General features: G+C 43.6%; 1 protein-coding gene across 1 annotated transcript in view; it reads left to right on the top strand.

Moving 5' to 3' along the window:
* Positions 1-4,807: 4,807 nt before the first annotated feature.
* Positions 4,808-20,556, top strand: part of HEPACAM (hepatic and glial cell adhesion molecule) — a 34,933-nt gene continuing 19,184 nt past the window's right edge. Inside the window, exon 1 of the mRNA XM_053367234.1 lies at positions 4,808-5,312. Coding sequence (XP_053223209.1) covers positions 5,225-5,312 — 88 coding nt within the window. The 5' untranslated portion in view covers positions 4,808-5,224. The remainder of the gene's footprint in view (positions 5,313-20,556) is intronic.

Raw genomic sequence — 20,556 nt, 5'->3', positions numbered from 1 at the left:
AACCTAGAAATGAAAAATAAATAAATTAAAAAGCCAATACATTGTTTGCGTAAACTCCAGGATTTCTTTCTTCAATCTCAACCACTCCCCAAGGGTTTGTGTGCAAATTCCAAATTAAGGAATATTGAAGAAAAAATTGAGTGGGGGCAGAGGGAAGTGGGAGGAAGGAGAAAAGATTAATATGATGGATTGAGGAAATAGAAATGTAAAGGTATGGAGTGGGTGGGGAGGAAATGGTGTTGGCTTTGGTACATCTGTATTGTAATGCAATGTGAAGAATATGTGAAAACCAATTTAAAAAAGGGGGGGGAGAATATTGAAGGAATATTATTACGGCCCAAGGGCCGGCATACTAAATTAAGGAATATGGAATCCCTCGGTTAACAGGGTACCAAATTGGAAATTTTATCCGTTGAATGCATATAAAAGAGATGTTAAGATACCTTGACACTTTTGAATTGCTGGACTCTGCCAGGAAGGGGGCTGGTGTCTAGTGGTGGACATATTGTGAACTGCCTTGAGATCGATGGGTATAGGGCGGTATACAAATTTAATAAATAATAATAATAAATTTTAGGAGCCTGACACAAAAGAAGTTTGCATGTGCTCAGAGGCACTTTTGCTATTGGAGCAGACTTTTATGTGTTACATTTATTATTATTACCTGCCCTTCACCCAAAGGTTGAAGGGCAGCTTGCAGAACAGTTAAAACACAATATTAAAAAGAATTTAAAGCAACTTGCAGTCACAGATATAAGGTGGGTTGTAGAAAAATACATTCCAAGTGCCAAAGGCCAGGACGAAGAGGTGTGTCTTCGGCGTTTGCTAAAAACTGTGTGACGAAGGTTCCAGACTCACCTCTGCTGCACTTACTAGAGCTCAGGCTTTCTCCAGCAGGCTCCAGGTGGCATGCTGGCTTCCCCTCCACCCATTCTGTTTTCACAACAACCTTGTGGGCTTCATCAGGTTGAGACTGCCATTGCTAAAGCCCCCCAGTGAACTTTATGGAAGAGGGAGAGTTTGAACTTTGGTTTCCCAAGTCCTAGTCCCTTGCTACACTACACCACATTGGCTCTCCTAACACTTGAAAAGAGTGTTCTGGGTCTTGGCTCTGGTTCAAATTACAGCATCTTAAAAAGCAGAGACATCACCTTGCCAACAAAGGTCCGTATAGTTAAAGCTATAGTTTTCCCAGTAGTGATGTATGGAAGTGAGAGCTGGACCATAAAGAAGACTGATCGCTGAAGAATTGATGCTTTTGAATTATGGTGCTGGAGGAGACTCTTGAAAGTCCCATGGACTGCAAGAAGATCAAACCTATCCATTCTGAAGGAAATCAGCCCTGAGTGCTCACTGGAAGGACAGATCCTGAAGCTGAGGCTCCAATACTTTGGCCACCTCATGAGAAGAGAAGACTCCCTGGAAAAGACCCTGATGTTGGGAAAGATGGAGGGCACAAGGAGAAGGGGACGACAGAGGACGAGATGGCTGGACAGTGTTCTCGAAACTACAAACATGAGTTTGACCAAACTGCAGGAGGCAGTGGAAGACAGGAGTGCTTGGCATGCTCTGGTCCATGGGGTCACGAAGAGTTGGACATGACTAAACAACAACAACAGAATCAATGCATGGAGGGTAGGGCTGGGTCATTGGTTCTATCCTCCATTTATTTGCTTATTCCATTTTATGTATATCTTGCTTTTCAGCCAAGCCTTGCCGCCGAAACAACTCACAACAATTCAGCAAAAAGATGTTAGACATGAGGGGTTTAGGGACTCCCCTATAGGGAAGGGACCAGGACTGTGGCTACTGGCAATGCTTCCCAATACTGATGTCCAGTGGCTATGCTTAATGGAAAAATACCCTACAGGTGTGCAGGTGAACATTAATGCTTCTGGAAAGGTGTGGCCAGGAGGGTTTGGGATTAGCTATTCTCCATGCATTAGGATGTCTTGAAGTATCTATAAAAGCCTCCAAAATAATCATCCAAACTCATCTGACCATATCACCAACACGTCATTGAAAGAGTAGACAGGCTCTGAAAGATTTGAGTTTTGCTATGAATCACTTACATTTCTAATTAAAAGCTAAAGGTTTAATTTCAGCTGGCTAAAGTTCTTTTGTTAAGGCTTAATGTGTTTTACAAGTAAAAGCTATCTAGTCAACACTAAGTTCTTTGGAGCCTACTAGTCCCAGGAAACTATTCATAAGGTTGCAGTCATGCTGATCCTAATAAACTGGGTATTGTGCTATTTACTACTGTTCTTTTGTGTGGGTGTGTGATAATGGATCAACACAGCTGCCTGAATTTTTGGGCTTTCCTTTGAGGGCTGTCAGAATGGATGCCTTCACATCAACATTTACCACTACACCTCTGCTACAAGGATGCATCACAGTTACAGTATTTCTGATACTTCTCATCTCTGGTAACAGGCTGGGTGTCATGAGCGTTTTATCTGACTATATAAGCAAAACGTCACCAAAAGGGTAGACAGGCCAGCTGGAACAAAGGCCTGCAGCATTCAGCAATATATTGGCTTGCCTTGCTGAAAACAAAGCTTTTGTTTGTGACTTTGCACTGTGTGGAGGCCAAGAACTCCACTAGCAGAAAAGAGTGTGGAGAGATTAGCTGTTTCAATTTAAAAACAGAACGGGAATACTTATGGGAGGGGGGGAAACCCCACCCGCTCCTTGGAAAAGAAATATTTCACAGGAATAGCTCAAAACACACTGAAATGCACTCATCAGCCTCCAAAGTCCCTGGCCCTGTGGATAGATTCAAAGCACAGGGTTTTAATTGCTAGCATTTGGAAGACACAGACAATAAACAGGATCAAATGAGCATTTTGGGGACCACCACTTCTTACTTTAATCAGCCTTTTTGGAACAATTGGCATGTTCCACTTGATAGTAAATAATGAATTTTATCGACGACAACAGAGCTGGAATAAAAATGTTTAGTTAATTTCTGCTATTGGCTGTGCCTGGTGACTGTGTCTGAGGCTCTGTACACATTACCAGCGTAAAACACAGCTACGTTGGTAATTTTCTCAGTTTGGATCGAGTGTGGTTTGGAAGGGAGGGGGCACAGTACAGTATACTGTATAAGATACTCTGTTCATATAAGAAATGATAGGATAGACACACTGTGACCAACATTGTGTAGGTATAGATTGTGGCTAAGACTGTGTGTGCACCCCTTAACAAGCTAGCAGTGGTGGCACACAGGATTCTGAGTAAAGGGGAATGTGTACACAGCCTTGTTCAGAAGATTTGGGATGACAAAAGCAGACTAATTGGTACTTCAAGCCTGGAATGCTGTCCTAGCTAAGAGGCTGTAGGGAGGACAGCAGAGCCAATGCTGAAGCTCAAAGTAGAGTTTTGACTCAGTAACTGTGGAAGCTTAACATGGTCACATTCAGTATTGTTTCTGTTCCGCTACAGTTTGGTTTCTGCTAAAACCTATCTTATTTGTCTCGCTATACTCTATGGCTGAAGCTTATGTAATCAGTTACCTAATACATTGCAGTGCATTTCAGTAGAAAAGAAATGTTTTGTTTTTAAATGCAGAAAATAACACAGTTATTTATGTAACATTGCAGAGTAAAACAGCAACACTAACAAACACAACTCATATTCACTTGTGTGATTTCTGTTCCTGATATGTTGGATGAACATGCAGATTTTGGGGATTTCTGCTCCCATTTTTGTTTCTGGTATAACTTTCTGACAGCTTTGTGCTCTATCATTGTACTATGGCCCATCCTCTTAAGAATCATCTGACTGAAAGGTGGAGTAGAAATCTTCAGAATAAACACATCCATTGGCCAGGGTTAATGTAACATTGCAGAGTAAAACAGCAACACTAGCAAACACAACTCATATTCACTTGTGTGATTTCTGTTCCTGATATGTTGGATGAACATGCAGATTTTGGGGATTTCTGCTCCCATTTTTGTTTCTGGTATAACTTTCTGACAGCTTTGTGCTCTATCATTGTACTATGGCCCATCCTCTTAAGAATCATCTGACTGAAAGGTGGAGTAGAAATCTTCAGAATAAACACATCCATTGGCCAGGGTTAATGTAACATTGCAGAGTAAAACAGCAACACTAGCAAACACAACTCATATTCACTTGTGTGATTTCTGTTCCTGATATGTTGGATGAACATGCAGATTTTGGGGATTTCTGCTCCCATTTTTGTTTCTGGTATAACTTTCTGACAGCTTTGTGCTCTATCATTGTACTATGGCCCATCCTCTTAAGAATCATCTGACTGAAAGGTGGAGTAGAAATCTTCAGAATAAACACATCCATTGGCCAGGGTTAAGGGTTGCTAGGCTGTGTGGGTTTCGGTTTGGGGTATGTGATGTTTTTGTATTTTTGGCATGTGTGTTTTATTACAATCTAAGCCACCATGAAGATCATTCATTTGTAAGGTGGAACATACGTCTTACCAATAAATGAAAAACCAGTATTTTTGAACTAAGAGTGGCTCCCTAATTTGAACAGGGCAAAGACTATTGGTCTATCAAGCCTTTGCTGGATCCATTGTTAGGAAGCTATCCTGCGTGCAAATGTCACAGCCTCTCCAGAAATCCTCCCTCCAACCTGCCAACTGATGCAACTCCTTGGGGCAGATTTGCCAGCTAATAGCCAAATCCCAGGAAGCTACATAGAACTGCTGCCACAAGGAGCACAATCTCACAGAGTACCTTTTCAAGGCCAGGGCATGCAAATGGCTCCCAGAATTCCCCTCTGTCGCCTGCCAGAGAGTTGTGGGTACAGCGTGGCATGTGTCAGGCTCCCTAGAAACTGTGGGAGTGAGGCTGCAGACAGTGATCTGGAATTCTGAGCCACCTCCTTGTTCCAAGAAACTCTGAAAAACAAATCAGGCTTTTGCTGTGATATTATCTTTGCAAGTTTGGGAATATTGGTCATGTGTTGTTGTTTTTTAATGCATGGTCAGCTAATCCCTTGAAACCGAGGATGTAAGGCTCACGAAACTGGAAAACATCAGGTCTGACCAAAAGAGAAGAAAAGGGGGGGAGAGGGGGGGAAAACCAACACCCCACAACAACACACAGAGGCTCTGTCTATTGAAAGAGGACTTGGCAGAGTTCAGTGGTGGCAGAACAACTCCAAGCGGTACTAAGGGACGTGCCCAGAGTGGACAAATCATGCTAATTGTGTGCGAGAAGGACCTAAAACCAAACCCAAAATGAAGAGAGAAAGAGAAGTCTTGTCCAGAGTTCTCAGCGTGTCGGGTTTTGTGCACGTAGCTTGCCTTCTTATAATCAACTACACAGGTAGGAGAGCAGCACTCTTGAAAGCCTTTGGGGAAAAGGGCTGTGCGGTTTGGCGGATGCTCTTGTGAGGGGATGAGGGTTTGGTTCAGAGGTGCTGAATGCCCAGGCACAGAGGTGAGAGTCAGTCAAGTGACAGCCCTGAACACCTTTTTGTTGCCTCGCATAACAGGGTCTCTGGCACTGGGGGAACGATTTCTTCCCTCGCATTTCAGTGTCGTGAGAAAAGACTTCATCAAAGCATTCTTTACAGAGGAGATTACTGAACTGTGCATCTCTAAAATTGGGGCAGCACTTTGAACCATGTGCCCTCTGAATTGGATGACTTTTATTTATTTTTTAACAACAACAACAACAACTTTGCTGTGGCATGTTTGTGGCAGAGAGAACCCAGTTCCAACAGTGCTGCTCTGAAAAACACTGTAATGCTCAGACAAAATGTCATAGAGAGCCTATGCTTTGAACTCTCTGTCCTCAATTTTAACTTAGGCTAAATATATTGTGTGGGCTCAGAAAGCAAATTGTGTCTTTGTGGTTTTTTAAAAATGTTTTTCCAGATATGCTGTGGACCTTATTTAACTTCCATTTATGTAACAACAACAACAAAATCAGCAGAACTGGTGTAATGTATGGAGGATCCATGCCATACATTTAAATGCATATTTCAAGCACATGACTTCCAAATAATCTTGGGAACTGTAGTTTCCCCCCTACAGAACAACAATTCCCAGTACCCTTAACCAGCTACAATTCCAGTATTCTTTGAAGGAAGTCATATATTTTAAATGTGCATACTTTAAATGTATGGTGTGGATCTTGCCGTAGTGACAAAGACACTGTAGCTTCAAACTAGGAAGTCCTCAGTTTGAAATTCAGCACTGCTATGAACTCAGCAGGTGATTTGCTCAGTTTTACTCCTCTCCCCCATATCTGCAATTCAGGGGAAATAACTGACTTGCCTTTTGAGGTTATTGGAAGGAAATATGTGTCAATTGTTTTACAACCTCTCAATCAGTAAATAAATGCCTTGATAATATGTTAATTTCCATTAGCCTGATCCTAAACATACGGGGCATATTTCAATAAGTTAGTTCTGATATCATAGAATTGGAGAGTTGGAAGGAACCATGAAGGTCCTTTAGTCCAACCCCCTGCAATGCAGGAATCTTTTGACCATTTCATTAAGTTAGTTCTGATGTTGTTGCCATTGAAAACCATGGAGTGGGACTTAGCTGTGTTACTGTCGTAACAATGCAAGCCTATGCATGTTTACATTCAAGTAAGGGACACGGATGGCGCTGTGGGTTAAACCACAGAGCCTAGGACTTTCCGATCAGAAGGTCGGCGGTTCGAATCCCCGTGACGGGGTGAGCTCCCGTTGCTCGGTCCCTTCTCCTGCCAACCTAGCAGTTCGAAAGCATGTCAAAGTGCAAGTAGATAAATAGGTACCGCTCCGGCGGGAAGGTAAACGGCGTTTCCGTGCGCTGCTCCGGTTTGCCAGAAGCGGCTTAGTCATGCTGGCCACATGACCCGGAAGCTGTACGCCGGCTCCCTTGGCCAATAAAGCGAGATGAGCGCCGCAACCCCAGAGTTGGTCACGACTGGACCTAATGGTCAGGGGTCCCTTTACCTTTACCTTTAAGGGGCACACAGAATTGGAACCTTAGTTTCCATTTATTCCACTGTGACTTCAGCTGCAATCCTATACCATTGTAAGGGTTATTGAACTCCTTTAGATCTGCTTCTGACTCAGCATGTATAGTATTATATTGTTAGTTGTGACCTCTTGCTAGCTTATGCCCAGAATGTAATATGTCCTGTTCACACTGTTAAGTGATGGGGTGCCTGCATGCCTTCCTGTTGTGCAGTGGTTGAAATACACATTTCAGCTGTGTGGAACTGAATAAAGCCTTGTTTCTTCCAAGTGATGTGCTCAGAACTTGAATGTATATGAAGCTTACATGTAGATAGGGATTGCACATCCCTAAACAACCACATAAAATATATTGCACACCTCCAGTAGAGTTAGGGAGGTTCCTCTCAGGTTGCCATTGCCATGATTATGATTTAGGAAGCTGTCCTGTTGTTTTCACTGCTGCTTGTGCCATGGGCTCTTGTACTAGACCATTGGTTAATGCATACTTCATGTGGACTGTATCCTCCTATTATACAGTGGTACCTCGGGTTACATATGCTTCAGGTTACAGACCCTTCAGGTTGCAGACTCTGCTAACCCAGAAATAGTACCTCGGGTTAAGAACTTTGCTTCAGGATGAGAACAGAAATCGTGCTCCAGTGGCATGGCGGCAGCTGGAGGCCTCATTAGCTAAAGTGGTACCTCAGGTTAAGAACAGTTTCAGGTTAAGAATGGACCTCCGGAATGAATTAAGTATGTAACCAGAGGTACTACTGTATCTGCTTGAATGGCTGCCAGATCTAACTGCATGTATGAGGTGCTGATGGGTTTTGAATTTTGTACCTAATTCTCACACAGATTGTCTGATTGTATGTTTTGTGACTGGTGAAACACTAGCCTTCTTGTTTTGTTACTGGATCAATGTTCCTATTATACATAGAACTTTGTAATTCTTCAGCTAGCATGGCTTGAGTGCAAAAAATAGAGAGAAAGTGACTTGAAACAATGCAAAAACAACAACAACCAGATCTGTGATACCAGAAGCATATGTCACTTAAGAGGTAGGGAATGACTCATTTTGCAGTTACGTAAACAAATAACAACAACAACAACCTACAAAACCACCACTGCAATTCTACTCAGCAGCAAATTGTGGTATATTCAGCAGGGTTCACTCTCTAACAGGGATGAGCAACCTGTGGCCCTCCAGATGTTGTTGGACTACAAATCCCATAATACATGATCATCGGCCATTCTGGATGGGACTGAAGAGAGTTGGAGTCCCACAATATCTGGAGGGCCACAGGTTCCCCATCCATACCTGACCTAGTAAATGCATTTAATCTTGTAGCTTTAGACAGCCTGGGCAGGAATGCTCATTGGACACAGTGCAACTTCCTTCCAAATGAATGTGCAGTGCACATGAATGTGCAGTGCAGTGCAGAGTTTGCAGTGACGTAGCTTGAAACTTCCCATGCAACCTGGCTTTCCCCATCTTATCTTCTTTACAAATTTCTGCTTTCCCCACAAAATGTTGTTATGAACCTATGTCTTAGTATACCGTATTTTTCACTCTATAAGATGCACTTTTTCCCTCCAAAAAGGTATGGGGAAATGTGTGTGCGTCTTATGGAGCGAATGCCGGCTTCGCAGCTATTGCGGTTATCCCAGAAGCCAGAACAGCAAGAGGGATCGCTGCTTTCACTGCACAGCGATCCCTCTTGCTGTTCTGATTTCGCTTCGCTGTAGAGGCGCTGCACAGAGAGGGAGAGCTGTGCAGCACCCCTTCAGCGAAGCAGGAGGAGAAATGGAGGCCCTTCCATTTCTCCTCCCACTTTGCTGGAGAGGCGCTGCGCAGATTCAGAATATTTTTCTCTTGTTTTCCTCCTCTAAAACTAGGTGTGTCTTATGTTCGGGTGTGTCTTATAGAGCGAAAAATACGGTAATTGGAGTGATATAAATGGTAATGTATTCATTTTACAAAAAAGCCTTGTGGTTTAACTTGTGTTAAGGGCTTTCCATATTCACTCAAAATGTTAAGGCACTGCAACAGTTAAGGGTGATAACAGATGTGTTATGCAGGTAATATTGATAACCTGTGGTGGAAACAAGAAGAACTACCAACTCTGGAAGAATGGAGAGCAAAACTAACAGACTTTGCAGAACTGGACAAATTAACTGGAAAAATCAGATTTCAAAGAGACCATAAGTTTCTAGAGGACTGGGGAAAATTTAGAGATTATTTGAAAACTGTATGTGAGGAAAACACAACGCTAGTGTGTTTTAAAGAAGCTTTGTGAAAAAAATAAGGAATATCGCAAAAATGTAAAAGAGGATAGAAAAATGTATTTAAAGGCGATACTATAATTAAGGAATGTGAAGATAGAAATTTAATTATGGATGATTGTCAGAGGAGTTGAGGGAGGTTCAATAAGTTAAAATATGTGATGTGAAAATTGTATGATTGGAGATATTATGGAAAAATTTAATAAAAAAATTATTAAAAAAACAAAAAACCTGTGGTTAGTCCCAGTTTCACTACCCGCTTGGAGGTGGATGTCTCTTAGTGGTAGAGGTGTGGACCTAAGTTCCAGATTTGTCTGTTCACTGGAATAGATATATAGAGTCTATACAAATGAAGCTACTATGTATTTCAAGCCCCATAAATATCCTTTCCCCATCCCCTCCCCAAAGTCTTTCGTGTATTCAAAAACTGCCCATCAGAAATTAGTTTCCCTTCCCTCATTCCAATCAAATGATTTTTAATCATCTCCTGTGATTATTTCCCACCATCTCCTTTCATACATAACTTCTAAACATCTTGGCCTACCAGGACCCTTTAAAACTTAGGCCTGATTTGTAATCATTTTCATATCCCTCTCATCTCCTCATCCGAAAAGGTCCTTTTTTTATTCCTACCATAGCCCCACTGTGATTTTTCCAACCTACATCCATTTGAAATCCCACTAGCTAACACTGGCTACAAACATATTACACAACACTTGAGCAACGGCACATATTAGATGCCCCTCTTGAGCTAATACAACAAACAGCTTCCTGAAATATGCAATATAAACAAAGATATTTCATCAAAAACCACCCTAGTGAAGACTATGAAAGAAAAACACACGTCACCTGTCAACTTTCAGAAGTCACCTATCACACATTTAACTCATTCAAATATAAATACTTTCCTTTCCATTCTATCCAGATTTTGGCATTGAGCATCCTCAAACCTACCTCTTTTACAAAGCCAAGTTCCATAGAATTTTGTGCATTTGGAAGGGACCCCAAGGATCACCTGGTCCAACTTGCATCAGATCAGTCTCTTGGATCATTTTCAGACTACGAGCCAGAAGTGGAGAACCTCTAACCCATGGGCCAAACTGTGCCAGAGAGGCAGTTCTCTCCAAACCATGCCCACCTGTCCCACAGGTATAGGGATGGGTACGGCCGTGGCTTCAAAGCAACAAATGGAAGCTTAAAGTGAGCACTCACTTGCTCCTTTGCTTGGAGCAAGGTGCCCTCTCACAACCCATCAACTGGGGAGAAGGTGCCTTGCTCAGAAGTGGATTCCACTGAAATCACTGCTAAATCAGAGGTTCCACTGAAACTGCTGCTCAAACCTCTGGACTGCTCCCGGATAAGGCATGCCCTGGGCAGTGAGGGCATATCTTGCTCTGGGAGCATTTTGCCAGCGTTGGTTGGATGAAGGAGAATTCCCTCATGCAGATGATACCTGCCAAAATCAGGTTTATTTTCCCTCCACTCCATTTGGGCTCTGGCCTTCAGTGCCAAAAACACCTCCCTCTTCTATAAACCATAGAACAGGCTTCCTCGGCCCTCCAGATGTTTTTGGCCTACAACTCCCATGATCCCTAGCTAGCAGGACCAGTGGTCAGGGATGATGGGAATTGTAGTCTCAAAACATCTGGAGGGCCGAGGGTGAGGAAGCCTCCATAGAATATAAGTGGGGACCTACCCCCCCCCCAGCACAAGCCCCAGTTTGGCCCAACAAGGCCATTTCCCTCAAACCCGGCCACCTGCCCCACGTTCGGACATCATATATGATGTCAGGTGTGGAGCAGATAAGGATGTGGCTATAAAGGACCTATTGGGAGCTTCAAATGAGCTCCTCATTGTTCCTTTGCTAGCTGATATCACCTGTCAACAAGCCCTACTCGGGTCGCCTGCAGCAGTGACGGCTGCAGGGGTTTGCAATCAGCACTGATCACCTTGAAAGCTATGCTTTCCTTGGATTCAAGGTGCACATGGAAACAGAATTCAAAACACCTTGTCGTACCAGTTACAGCATATTGGCAGTTACAGAAAGCCCCTTTGAACGATGTCAGGTGTGTAGGTCTGGCCACCTGTCAAAGGTGGCCCGTGGGGAGTAGGGGAATTAATTCACTACCCCTGCCATCCTGGCTCCCACCCTAGTTCCTCATTATACCGGCAAGATGAGATTGAGTGCTACAATTGTGGCCTTATAATAAATATTATTATCCAGGGAAACAGAGTATGATGAAATCCATGTATTGCTCAGAGCCTGGGATATGTTCCCCTCTTTCCACCCACTCATTTAATTTACCTTTGAAGGTGCTCCTCTTAGGACTATGTAACACTTGTGCTATTTTCCCCCTCGCTGCTTAAGACTATATGCTTCCCCCCTCCCGACCTTCATCAGTTGTGCTGCAAGCATACTTGGAACACTGTGTCCCTGGCTTTGAAGCTGGACAAAGCTGAATGAAGAAGTGTTTCTCTAGAGCACGCAAGACTTTCATGCCTGCTTTGATCTGAAAGTGGCTCTAAATGCACACTTACTCAGGGGGCCGTGTTACATCGTTCAGAATCCCTAAGCAGATGGTGCTTCTGTACAGAACAGTTGAGAAATCTGCAGGTTGATTGCAACATGACCATCACGTGGTTGTGTGTCCATTTACATGCCCTGTGGTGTTGCAACATGGGCGAGGCAGTTTGCTAGCATGTATGCAGTTTAAAATGCAGTCATCATATACATGCTAATCTGAAAGCTGGTACTGTGTTCATTTTTACACCATAGTGCGATTTGTGCAGGACTTTTGTAGTATGTCAGGCAGCGTATGCAATACATTAATACCAAATGCAATACATCAATAGCTCAGCAATAGCTCAAGCAGCCCTGTTTAGGGAAGTTTTTAATGACTGATGTTTTAATGTATTTTTAATCTTTCATTGGAAGTCGCCCAGAGTGGCTTGGGAAACCCAGCCAGATGGGCGGGGTAATAATAATAATAATAATAATAATAATAATAATAATATTATTATTATTATTATTATTATTATTATTATTATTATTATTATTTTTTCCTTCGCAGCTCTTCCTGTGCATACCAAACAGCATCTGAGAGCTGGTTCTGCTATTACTTTTATCCATGCAGGGACTAGCAAGTTTGACTTGAGACTGGGAGACGTGGGTTCAAGTCCTACCAGTGCTATTTTTCTAGAGGTACCAGAACTCGCTATGAACACCTCCCTCGTCCTCTTAGAATGGCAGTGGCACCTACCAGAGAGGTGCTGGAACTGAGTTCTTGTGAGTTTCCCCTAAAAACACACACCTGAGTAATACCATGACCCATTGTTTGGCCTTGGGCAATCTGAAATGAGTGACGAACCTTCGACCTTACAAATCTTGTTGAACTCCAATTCCCATCAGTCCCAGCTGGCGTAGAGTACATACCATTTTAATCCCCTCTCTTAAAAAAATAAAAATAAAAATAAAATGATCTAGTTGAACTCGGTCTCCTGTGTTGGTTCCCTAGTTGTTGGGAATTCTTTTTCTTCTAGAATCAAAGGGAGGTGTAACCTGGCCTCTGCCACCAGGCAGGACACTGAGAAGTTGCATCCCTTACTTTGCAGAAAGATTGTCAGGACACAGAGGAGACCAACTTGACCCCGTTCATTAGCTGCTGAAGGACCAGCTTCTCTAATATTTGCTTTCCCATTCTCTCCTCATTTCATCCCTCCCTCTCTTGCCTATCATATTGCAAGCTGGCAGACAGAGACTGTCATAGCTTTTAAATATGTGCAGTACTTAGAACTTTTAAAGGTAAAAGGTAAAGGGACCCCTGACCATTAGGTCCAGTTGTGGGGTCGTGGGGTTGCGGCGCTCATCTCGCTTTATTGGCCGAGGGAGCCAGCGTGCGAGCAATGGGAGCTCACCCCGTTGCGGGGATTCAAACCACCAACTTTGTGATCGGCAAGTCCTAGGCTCTGTGGTTTAATCCACAGCGCCACCCGTGTCCCACTTTTAGGTGCTATATAAATGTTAAATCGTAATAGGCTAAGTCATGCCATTCAACCCAGTGTGAATTAATTCATAATTGCAACTTATTTTTCCTAATTTGATTCGCAAACATATTGCAGATTTCAACTCATGCTCAATAGTCCCCACTTCAATATTCCCTTCAAACTTGTTTGATAACTGCAGATGGATGCCTTTGTTTCAGGACTTGTCAATCAGTCAATCATTTCCCCTTTCTAAGCTCTGCTATACGCTGTTTTCCAAAACCAGTTTATGACATGTTCCGCCTTCCAGAGCTTATTGTTACCTAGGTAACGCCTGGCCATTTGCTATTCAAGGTGCTAGCCTTGCTTGTTCGTTCCCATGAAGTCATGAATAGGTGCGGCTGGATGCGTTATGGCTGCCACTCAGTATTAAGAACCCTTGGACCCGTGGTAAAGACATATGCAATGGAATGCCTCCTTGCTGAATAGAGCCATTCATCCACTGGGGTGGCAGCTCGTTGCACACAGATTTAGAAAACAGACATGTGCCATCATCTAAATTGCAGCTCATAGATTATATTTATGTAAGGCATTTGGTGGAAGAGTTAAGGCTGGGAAATGGTAAGGCAAGACTCCAATTTGATTGCACATGCATCTTAAGAACTGTGGGACTGTGCTTCCGGTGCAATTATTTAATCAGCCTAGAAAACAAATTCTGGCCTTCAGCCAGATGGCATCCAGGGTGTTTCATGATGATTGACAGTCATTAAGTCCAGGCAAGAAAAGGAATACAGCAAAACAAGTCAATCTTAATACACCTTAGGTGGTGACCAGAGAGAGACTTTTTGGTGGTTTCAAACCTTACCCCAACCTTACAGATGGATACTCACGGGAGGTTTCCTCCCAATGCAAAATCAACTTTGGAGGAACACTGTTTCAAGCATTCATCCTAATTTGCTTGCAGAAAGCTTACTCAGTGGCTAGAATTCAGGGGTCAGCAAACTTTTTCAGTAGGGGGCCAGTCCACTGTCCCTCAGACCTTGGGGGGCGGACGGACTATATTTTGAAAAAATAATAATGAATGAATTCCTATGCCCCACAAATAACCCAGAGATGCATTTTAAATAAAAGCACACATTCTACTCATGTAAAAACACCAGGCAGGCCCCACAAATAACCCAGAGATGCATTTTAAATAAAAGGACACATTCTACTCATGTAAAAACACACTGATTCCCAGAGCCTCCACTGTCCGGATTTAGAAGGCGATTGGGCTGGATCTGGCCCCCGTGCCTTAGTTTGCCTACCCATGGGCTAGATTATGCCCAGTCTTTGCTTATAGGGCACTTGTATGAGTCTGAGCATTCATCCTGATTTGCTTTCAGAGTGCCTATGTGTCTTTACAGATTATTTTTCCCAGTTCTTAATTCAGTTCTCCACATGTCTTCAGCAATTTTTGAATTTTTTTAAAAAATCCTCCTGAAGATTCCGCAGCATTTTAGTACACGTTTCTCCGAATAAACACAGTTTTGTGTGCAGTTGACTAATGTTCAGATTTTTTGCAAGCAATTTGTCATGCTATCATGCATTTTGTGTGTTATTTCCACTTACATATTGAATGTTATGCACACTTTCCCCTAATATATGCATTTTTGTAAAAATAAAAATAAAAAAATTTTTTTGAGGGGGAAATATTTTGTAAACATTAGTTTTTGGGGAGTAAGTCCTACTGATTTTGTTAGTTAGTTAGTTTTTGATAGCTGAAGGAACTCCTCCTTCTGGATGCCAAGATCCTTGGATGAGGTCCTACAAGTTGTGCTACCACCTGCTCACAACAAGCAGGATGAGGGCCTTTTCCACTGTGGTGTCCAGCTTATGGAACTGCTTTTTCCTAAATAAGGCATGCGCCAACACTGATGTGCTTTCTATGTTTGCCAAAGACTCATTAGTTCACCTAGGCATTTGTAGGTTGTTAATACTGTATCTGGGTAGTTTATCCAGCTGCTGTTCTGTGAATATGCTGATACATGGCGGCTAACAGATTGAGGTTGAATCCTGACAAGACAAGTACTGTTTTGGGGGGACAGGGAGCGGGCGGGTGTGGGGGACTCCCTGGTCCTGAATGGGGTAACTGTGCCCCTGAAGGACCAGGTGCGCAGCCTGGGTGTCATTCTGGACTCACAGCTGTCTATGGAGGCACAGGTCAATTCTGTGTCCAGGGCAGCTGTCTACCAACTCCATGTGGTATGCAGGCTGAGATCCTACCTGCCTGGGGACTGTCTCACCAGAGTGGTGCATGCTCTAGTTATTTCTCGCTTGGACTACTGCAATGCACTCTATGTGGGGCTACCTTTGAAGGTGAACGGAAACTACAACTAATCCAGATTACGGCAGCTAGACTGGTGACTGGGAGCGGCTGCCGACACCATATAACACCGATCTTGAAAGTTCTACACTGGCTCCCAGTACATTTCCGAGCACAATTCAGAGTGTTGGTGCTGACATATAAAGCCTTAAACAGCCTCAGTCCAGTATACCTGAGGGAGCGTCACCACCCCCATCGTTCTGCCCAGACACTGAGGTCTAGTGCCGAGGGCCTTCTGGCAGTTCCCTCACTGCAAGAAGCCAAGTTACAGGGAACCAGGCAGAGGGCCTTCTCGGTAGTGGCACCTGCCCTGTGGAATGCCCTCCCACCAGATGTCAAAGAGAAAAACAACGACCAGACTTTAAGAAGACATCTGAAGGCAGCCCTGTTCAGGGAAGTTTTTAATGTTTAATAGGTTATTGTATTTTAATATTTTGTTGGAAGCCGCCCAGAGGGGCTGGGGAAACCCGGCCAGATGGGCAGGGTATAAATAAATTATTATTATTATTATTATTATTATTATTATTATTATTATTATTATTACACCTCCTTGCCAAAGACGCAAGGGACCCTAGGTAGGGTGGGTCCGCCTATTCCTCCTCATAGAGTTCTTCATCAGGTATCAACCTGGAGGGTGGATCCTCACCATTGAATTCAGGCATTGCCATTCACATTGTGTGTATGTTAGGATATTTCCGTTCCACCTTAAAAGGGAGCAGGCTTTGTGAGTCACAGAGTCTGCGTATTTCCTGTTCACAGGATGTTTATGTTTTCAGTTGCTTTCGTCTTCTTGTTGCCTGAGCATACCGATGCAGCATACCGATGCAGGCGGTCATGGTTTCTTTGTTCTGACCAACGCTGAATAAACTGTAAATATGCTCTCCTGCTGTGCATCTTTTGCTGTGTGAATTCTGCTGATAGAGTGTGCACCAGCCTAAGAATGTGGCAATCTATCTCTGAGGCTTCGTGTCGCTAATTGCTAATTGCTGATACTGCGTGTCTACCAGAGGTCGATGGATCGTCCGGCAGCCGGCTTGGGGGCTCAGATGGACTCTGTCTCCCTGGCAGTATCCCAACAGTGTGTGCCCCACATCATGTGATTGATTATGTGGGGCGGGGCTCCCCCCATATTTTATTCAACTTGGCACCCCTGGGCATGACAAGGCTAGGCAAAACTGCATACAAAAACAAGTGCATTAGGAGAAATGTGCATTGAAACCCTGGCAAATTTTCAGGAGGGCTTAAAAAGAAAATCACAGAGTGACGTGGCAATGTGGAGTGCTGAATTTAAGGTGGGCAACATGAGAAAGGAAAAGAAACCAGAATTGATCCTCTATTCTTCCTTGTCCAGAGGGCTTTTTGCCCCCTCACTCCCCTCTGGCACCACATCTGACGGGCTATATCAACTTGAGGGTCTGAGACGGTGCGTTAAGTGGCCCCGAGAGTTCAAAAATGTACAATTGCCTCCCTTGCTGAGAATGGGGGATAAAAGAAAAAAGCAAAACAAACCAGGTGCGTTTCTAAGGAGAAGGCCATAATGAAGGTCTCTTCTGGGGGTTTGTGGGGGTTTGCTCAGGCTGTGCCAGGCAAGAAGTGCCGCTATCAGGGGTCTGGGAGACTCAGCTGTCTCCGCTGCCTTTGTCCAGCTGCTGATTATTACATTTGCCAGGTCCTTGATGCAGCCTAGTGAATCACAAATGCTGATCTTCCTTACACTGCAGGCTTTTAAACTTGGGCCAGGAAGGAACTAAAGCCCAACAACCGCAAGCTTTGTCCTCGGTTCCTGGCAGTCTCATTTCTGCCCCCCATAAGCTGGAGCTGGTGCCTAGGAGACCAGCCTGCCCCCACCTCCCCTCTTCCTGCAGGGAGTTACTAGGCTCAGGATACAAAATGTACTGAAAGAAGAAGCCAGCCTTCCAAAACAGTCATCCTAAACACTTTGCCAACACTTATTCCCTCACTCTCTTGGTTTAAAGGAAATAATACATCGGATTCTCTTCCCAGTATCCAAGCAGTGGAAGAGTTCCCCAAAAGGAACATCTAGTCTAACCCACCTGCTGTGTGAGGCAAGACCACCCAGACAATTCTTCCCTCATCACCATCATAAGGGGTCAAAGCAGGATTCACACCAGCATCTGGCTCCTTTGGGCAGCTGCCGCGGCTGATGCACCTTTCCATTGCATTTCCCCTTCACTTTCCTTATCACGAAAAAGTCTGATCTTTTGAGGAAGTGGATTTGTTGCATGACGCTTAATCAGCTCTAGTTGTGCAACCTAAATTTACCGGTATGTGATTTGACACCACGCCGAAACACTGACATTCTGGAAGATCATTACAGTGGACGCTCGGGTTGCGAACGTGATCTGTGCGGGAGGCACGTTTGCAACCCGCAGTGTTCGCAACCCATCTGCGCACACGCGAGTCGCGATTCGGTGCTTCTGTGCATGCGCAAAGTGTGATTTAGTGCTTCTGCGCATGCGCGAGTCCCGAAACCCAGAAGTAACCTGTTCCAGTACTTCCGGGTTCAGTGCGGTGCACGACCAGAAAATTCACAACCTGAAACGTCTGTAACCCAAGGTATGACTAAATGGATCTGGGTGTGCAGATATTATTTTTGCTTTTAGCAAAGGTAGCTTCTCTGGAATAGGAAGAAAATGTCAGTTCTGTTAAGCGTTCCATGTTTAGTCTCTAAAGAATATGAACTGGGTGTTTCCTTTGTTTTCATTGTACAGTACCTGGTTTCCACCATGTCTTTTCTCCATCAAGTGTTAGTTCTGAATGTGTTAGTTGGGTAGTTCTGAAAGCAAACTGCATAGATTACAGATTCAGGTAGGTAGCCGTGTTGGTCTGACGGAGTCAAAATATATAAAAAAATGAAAAAAAATTGTCCAGTAGCCCCTTAGAGACCAACTAAGTTTGTTCTTGGTATAAGCTTTCTTGTGCATGCACATTTCTTCAGATACAGATTACAGAAGTGTTCATAACCTTTTGGTAATCTGAGACAGCAATGTTTTCCAGACTAGGCCACTTTGAAATGAATGTTTTTCTCTAGGGTTGGAATGCATGTTCTGGTTTGTCTTGGCTATATTCAGTAGCTATCAGTGGTGTTGATATGTTGCTTAAAAGTGCGCCACATGGGTTATTCTGCCTCAGTATTTTCTTAGCAGGGTATCCTCTTTCGGCTTCCCTGATTGCTTGGGGGCAGTGATATGGTCATGTGGGGACAGCTGTAAGATATATGGAATGACTAGGATTCTGCGGCCTTAAATTGGGTTCATTGTCATTCTTCTGTCAGTTCATCTGGAATGTGAAAGCAAACAAATTTATTCTTCAGTTGAGCAAATTCAATAGGCAATATCAGGCAAGAAGGATATCTGTATATTCGTTTGCTTGCACTGGCTCAGCCTCTCCTGCATTTAACACTTCCCTTTCAATATGCCCATATTTCATTGGATGTCAGGACTGGCCACCCATCTCCCATCCATTCAGAACAGATGAGATGTGCAAAGAGCTTCTGTCTGTGAGCAATAGTCATAGCTAATGTAGGTGATTTCTCCCCTACCAACTGTGGAGGGGGCATAGCTATACCAATCTGTGGTCCTGTCTCCTTTTCCCCCTCTCTAAGACTTAGCAGTCATTTAGTGTTAAGTCACACCTTCATAGCAGCCCAAGAGTGTCTGCTTGGCTTATTTGCTGGATTTCATTTGAACTTCAAGTTCTTGGTGGATACAGTCTTGGATTTCCATCCTCATGGACTGTGGTGCAACAATAAACTTCCTTTTTGTTATTAGATCTTCCAGTTCACTGAGTTGTTCATGGTCAGTAAAGTATTTTTACTCTTCTCTGAAGCATTTCTGTATCCCAATATGATATTCTGTATGTCCTGTTCTGCTAATGGGCAGAAATCAGGACCATGGAAAGCTCTCAGTCAACCTCGTGGGCTGTTGTTCTCCCAGCTATTACACATAATGAAGATATATTGTCTCAGCAGAGAACTAACTCTGGGGATGCTGCTGGGGGAAGGCCCAGTTTTAGGCAATTCCCCCATCTTCCAATAGCCACCATTGTTCAGGAAGGACCCTGACCCTTCAGAGAAGCCCTTTGGGCACTGGTAGGGAAGGAGGACAGGAAACATTCCTTCCATGAACTTCTTTAAGTTACCTTGGGGCCCAAGTCAATATATTTTAAGTAATTAATTTAAGGTTCATGACACCATCCCTCCCCTCAAGCTTCTTGTTTTTACCTCACATATGCAGCTGGTAGAACTTGGAAACTGTTTTTTCCCAGGAAGTAAAAGCTAGAATTTACAACTGAAACCAATGCATGGCATTGTTTAAATATCATGTCCACTCTGATAAATTAGATCTGGCCACAGACACTCTGTGCCTGCTCTACTGGGGAAACTGAATGCAGTTTCTTCATAGCCACTGCCAACACTTCCATAATAGGGGTGGGAAGAGCTTTAAAAAAACAAAAACAAACCCAGTGCCTGAGACTAAGGGACTCCTCAGAGCGCAAGCTGCATTAATGCAGAGTGTGAAGGGGGTGAATTCACAGCTGAAAAAGAAGATTGAGAGGTAATTGCATTAGAGTCTATAGATCCTCTGACCTTTTGCAGAAGTAAATGGATACATTTGCTGTAACATCTCATGCGACAATAAAAGAAGGACAGAGTTCTTCCATTGATTTCAATAGGCCTGCCTTTGAAAGGCCTTACCAGGCAATAAGAGTAGAGAGTCTTCAAACCCTGATTCCGCAGCTGATTGGCCAATGTGGAAACGTGATTCTGGAAAAGATCAACCTTTCTTTTGATGAAGCAGGGCTCTTCTTATGTCCTTAACTTATTTATTACATTTATATCCCACCTTCCTGCCAAGGAGCTCAAGATGATGGAAACTGTTCTTCCTGTTTAATCCTTGCAGCGACACTGTGAGCTTATTTAGGCTGAGAGTGATGGCTGGCCCAAAGTCACCCAGAGA

Source organism: Podarcis raffonei, chromosome 15 (assembly GCF_027172205.1).
Source record: "Podarcis raffonei isolate rPodRaf1 chromosome 15, rPodRaf1.pri, whole genome shotgun sequence".
NCBI classification, from domain to species: domain Eukaryota; kingdom Metazoa; phylum Chordata; class Lepidosauria; order Squamata; family Lacertidae; genus Podarcis; species Podarcis raffonei.
The sequence above is the reverse complement of the archived record's forward strand: the minus strand, read 5'-3'. Positions and strand labels throughout refer to the sequence as shown.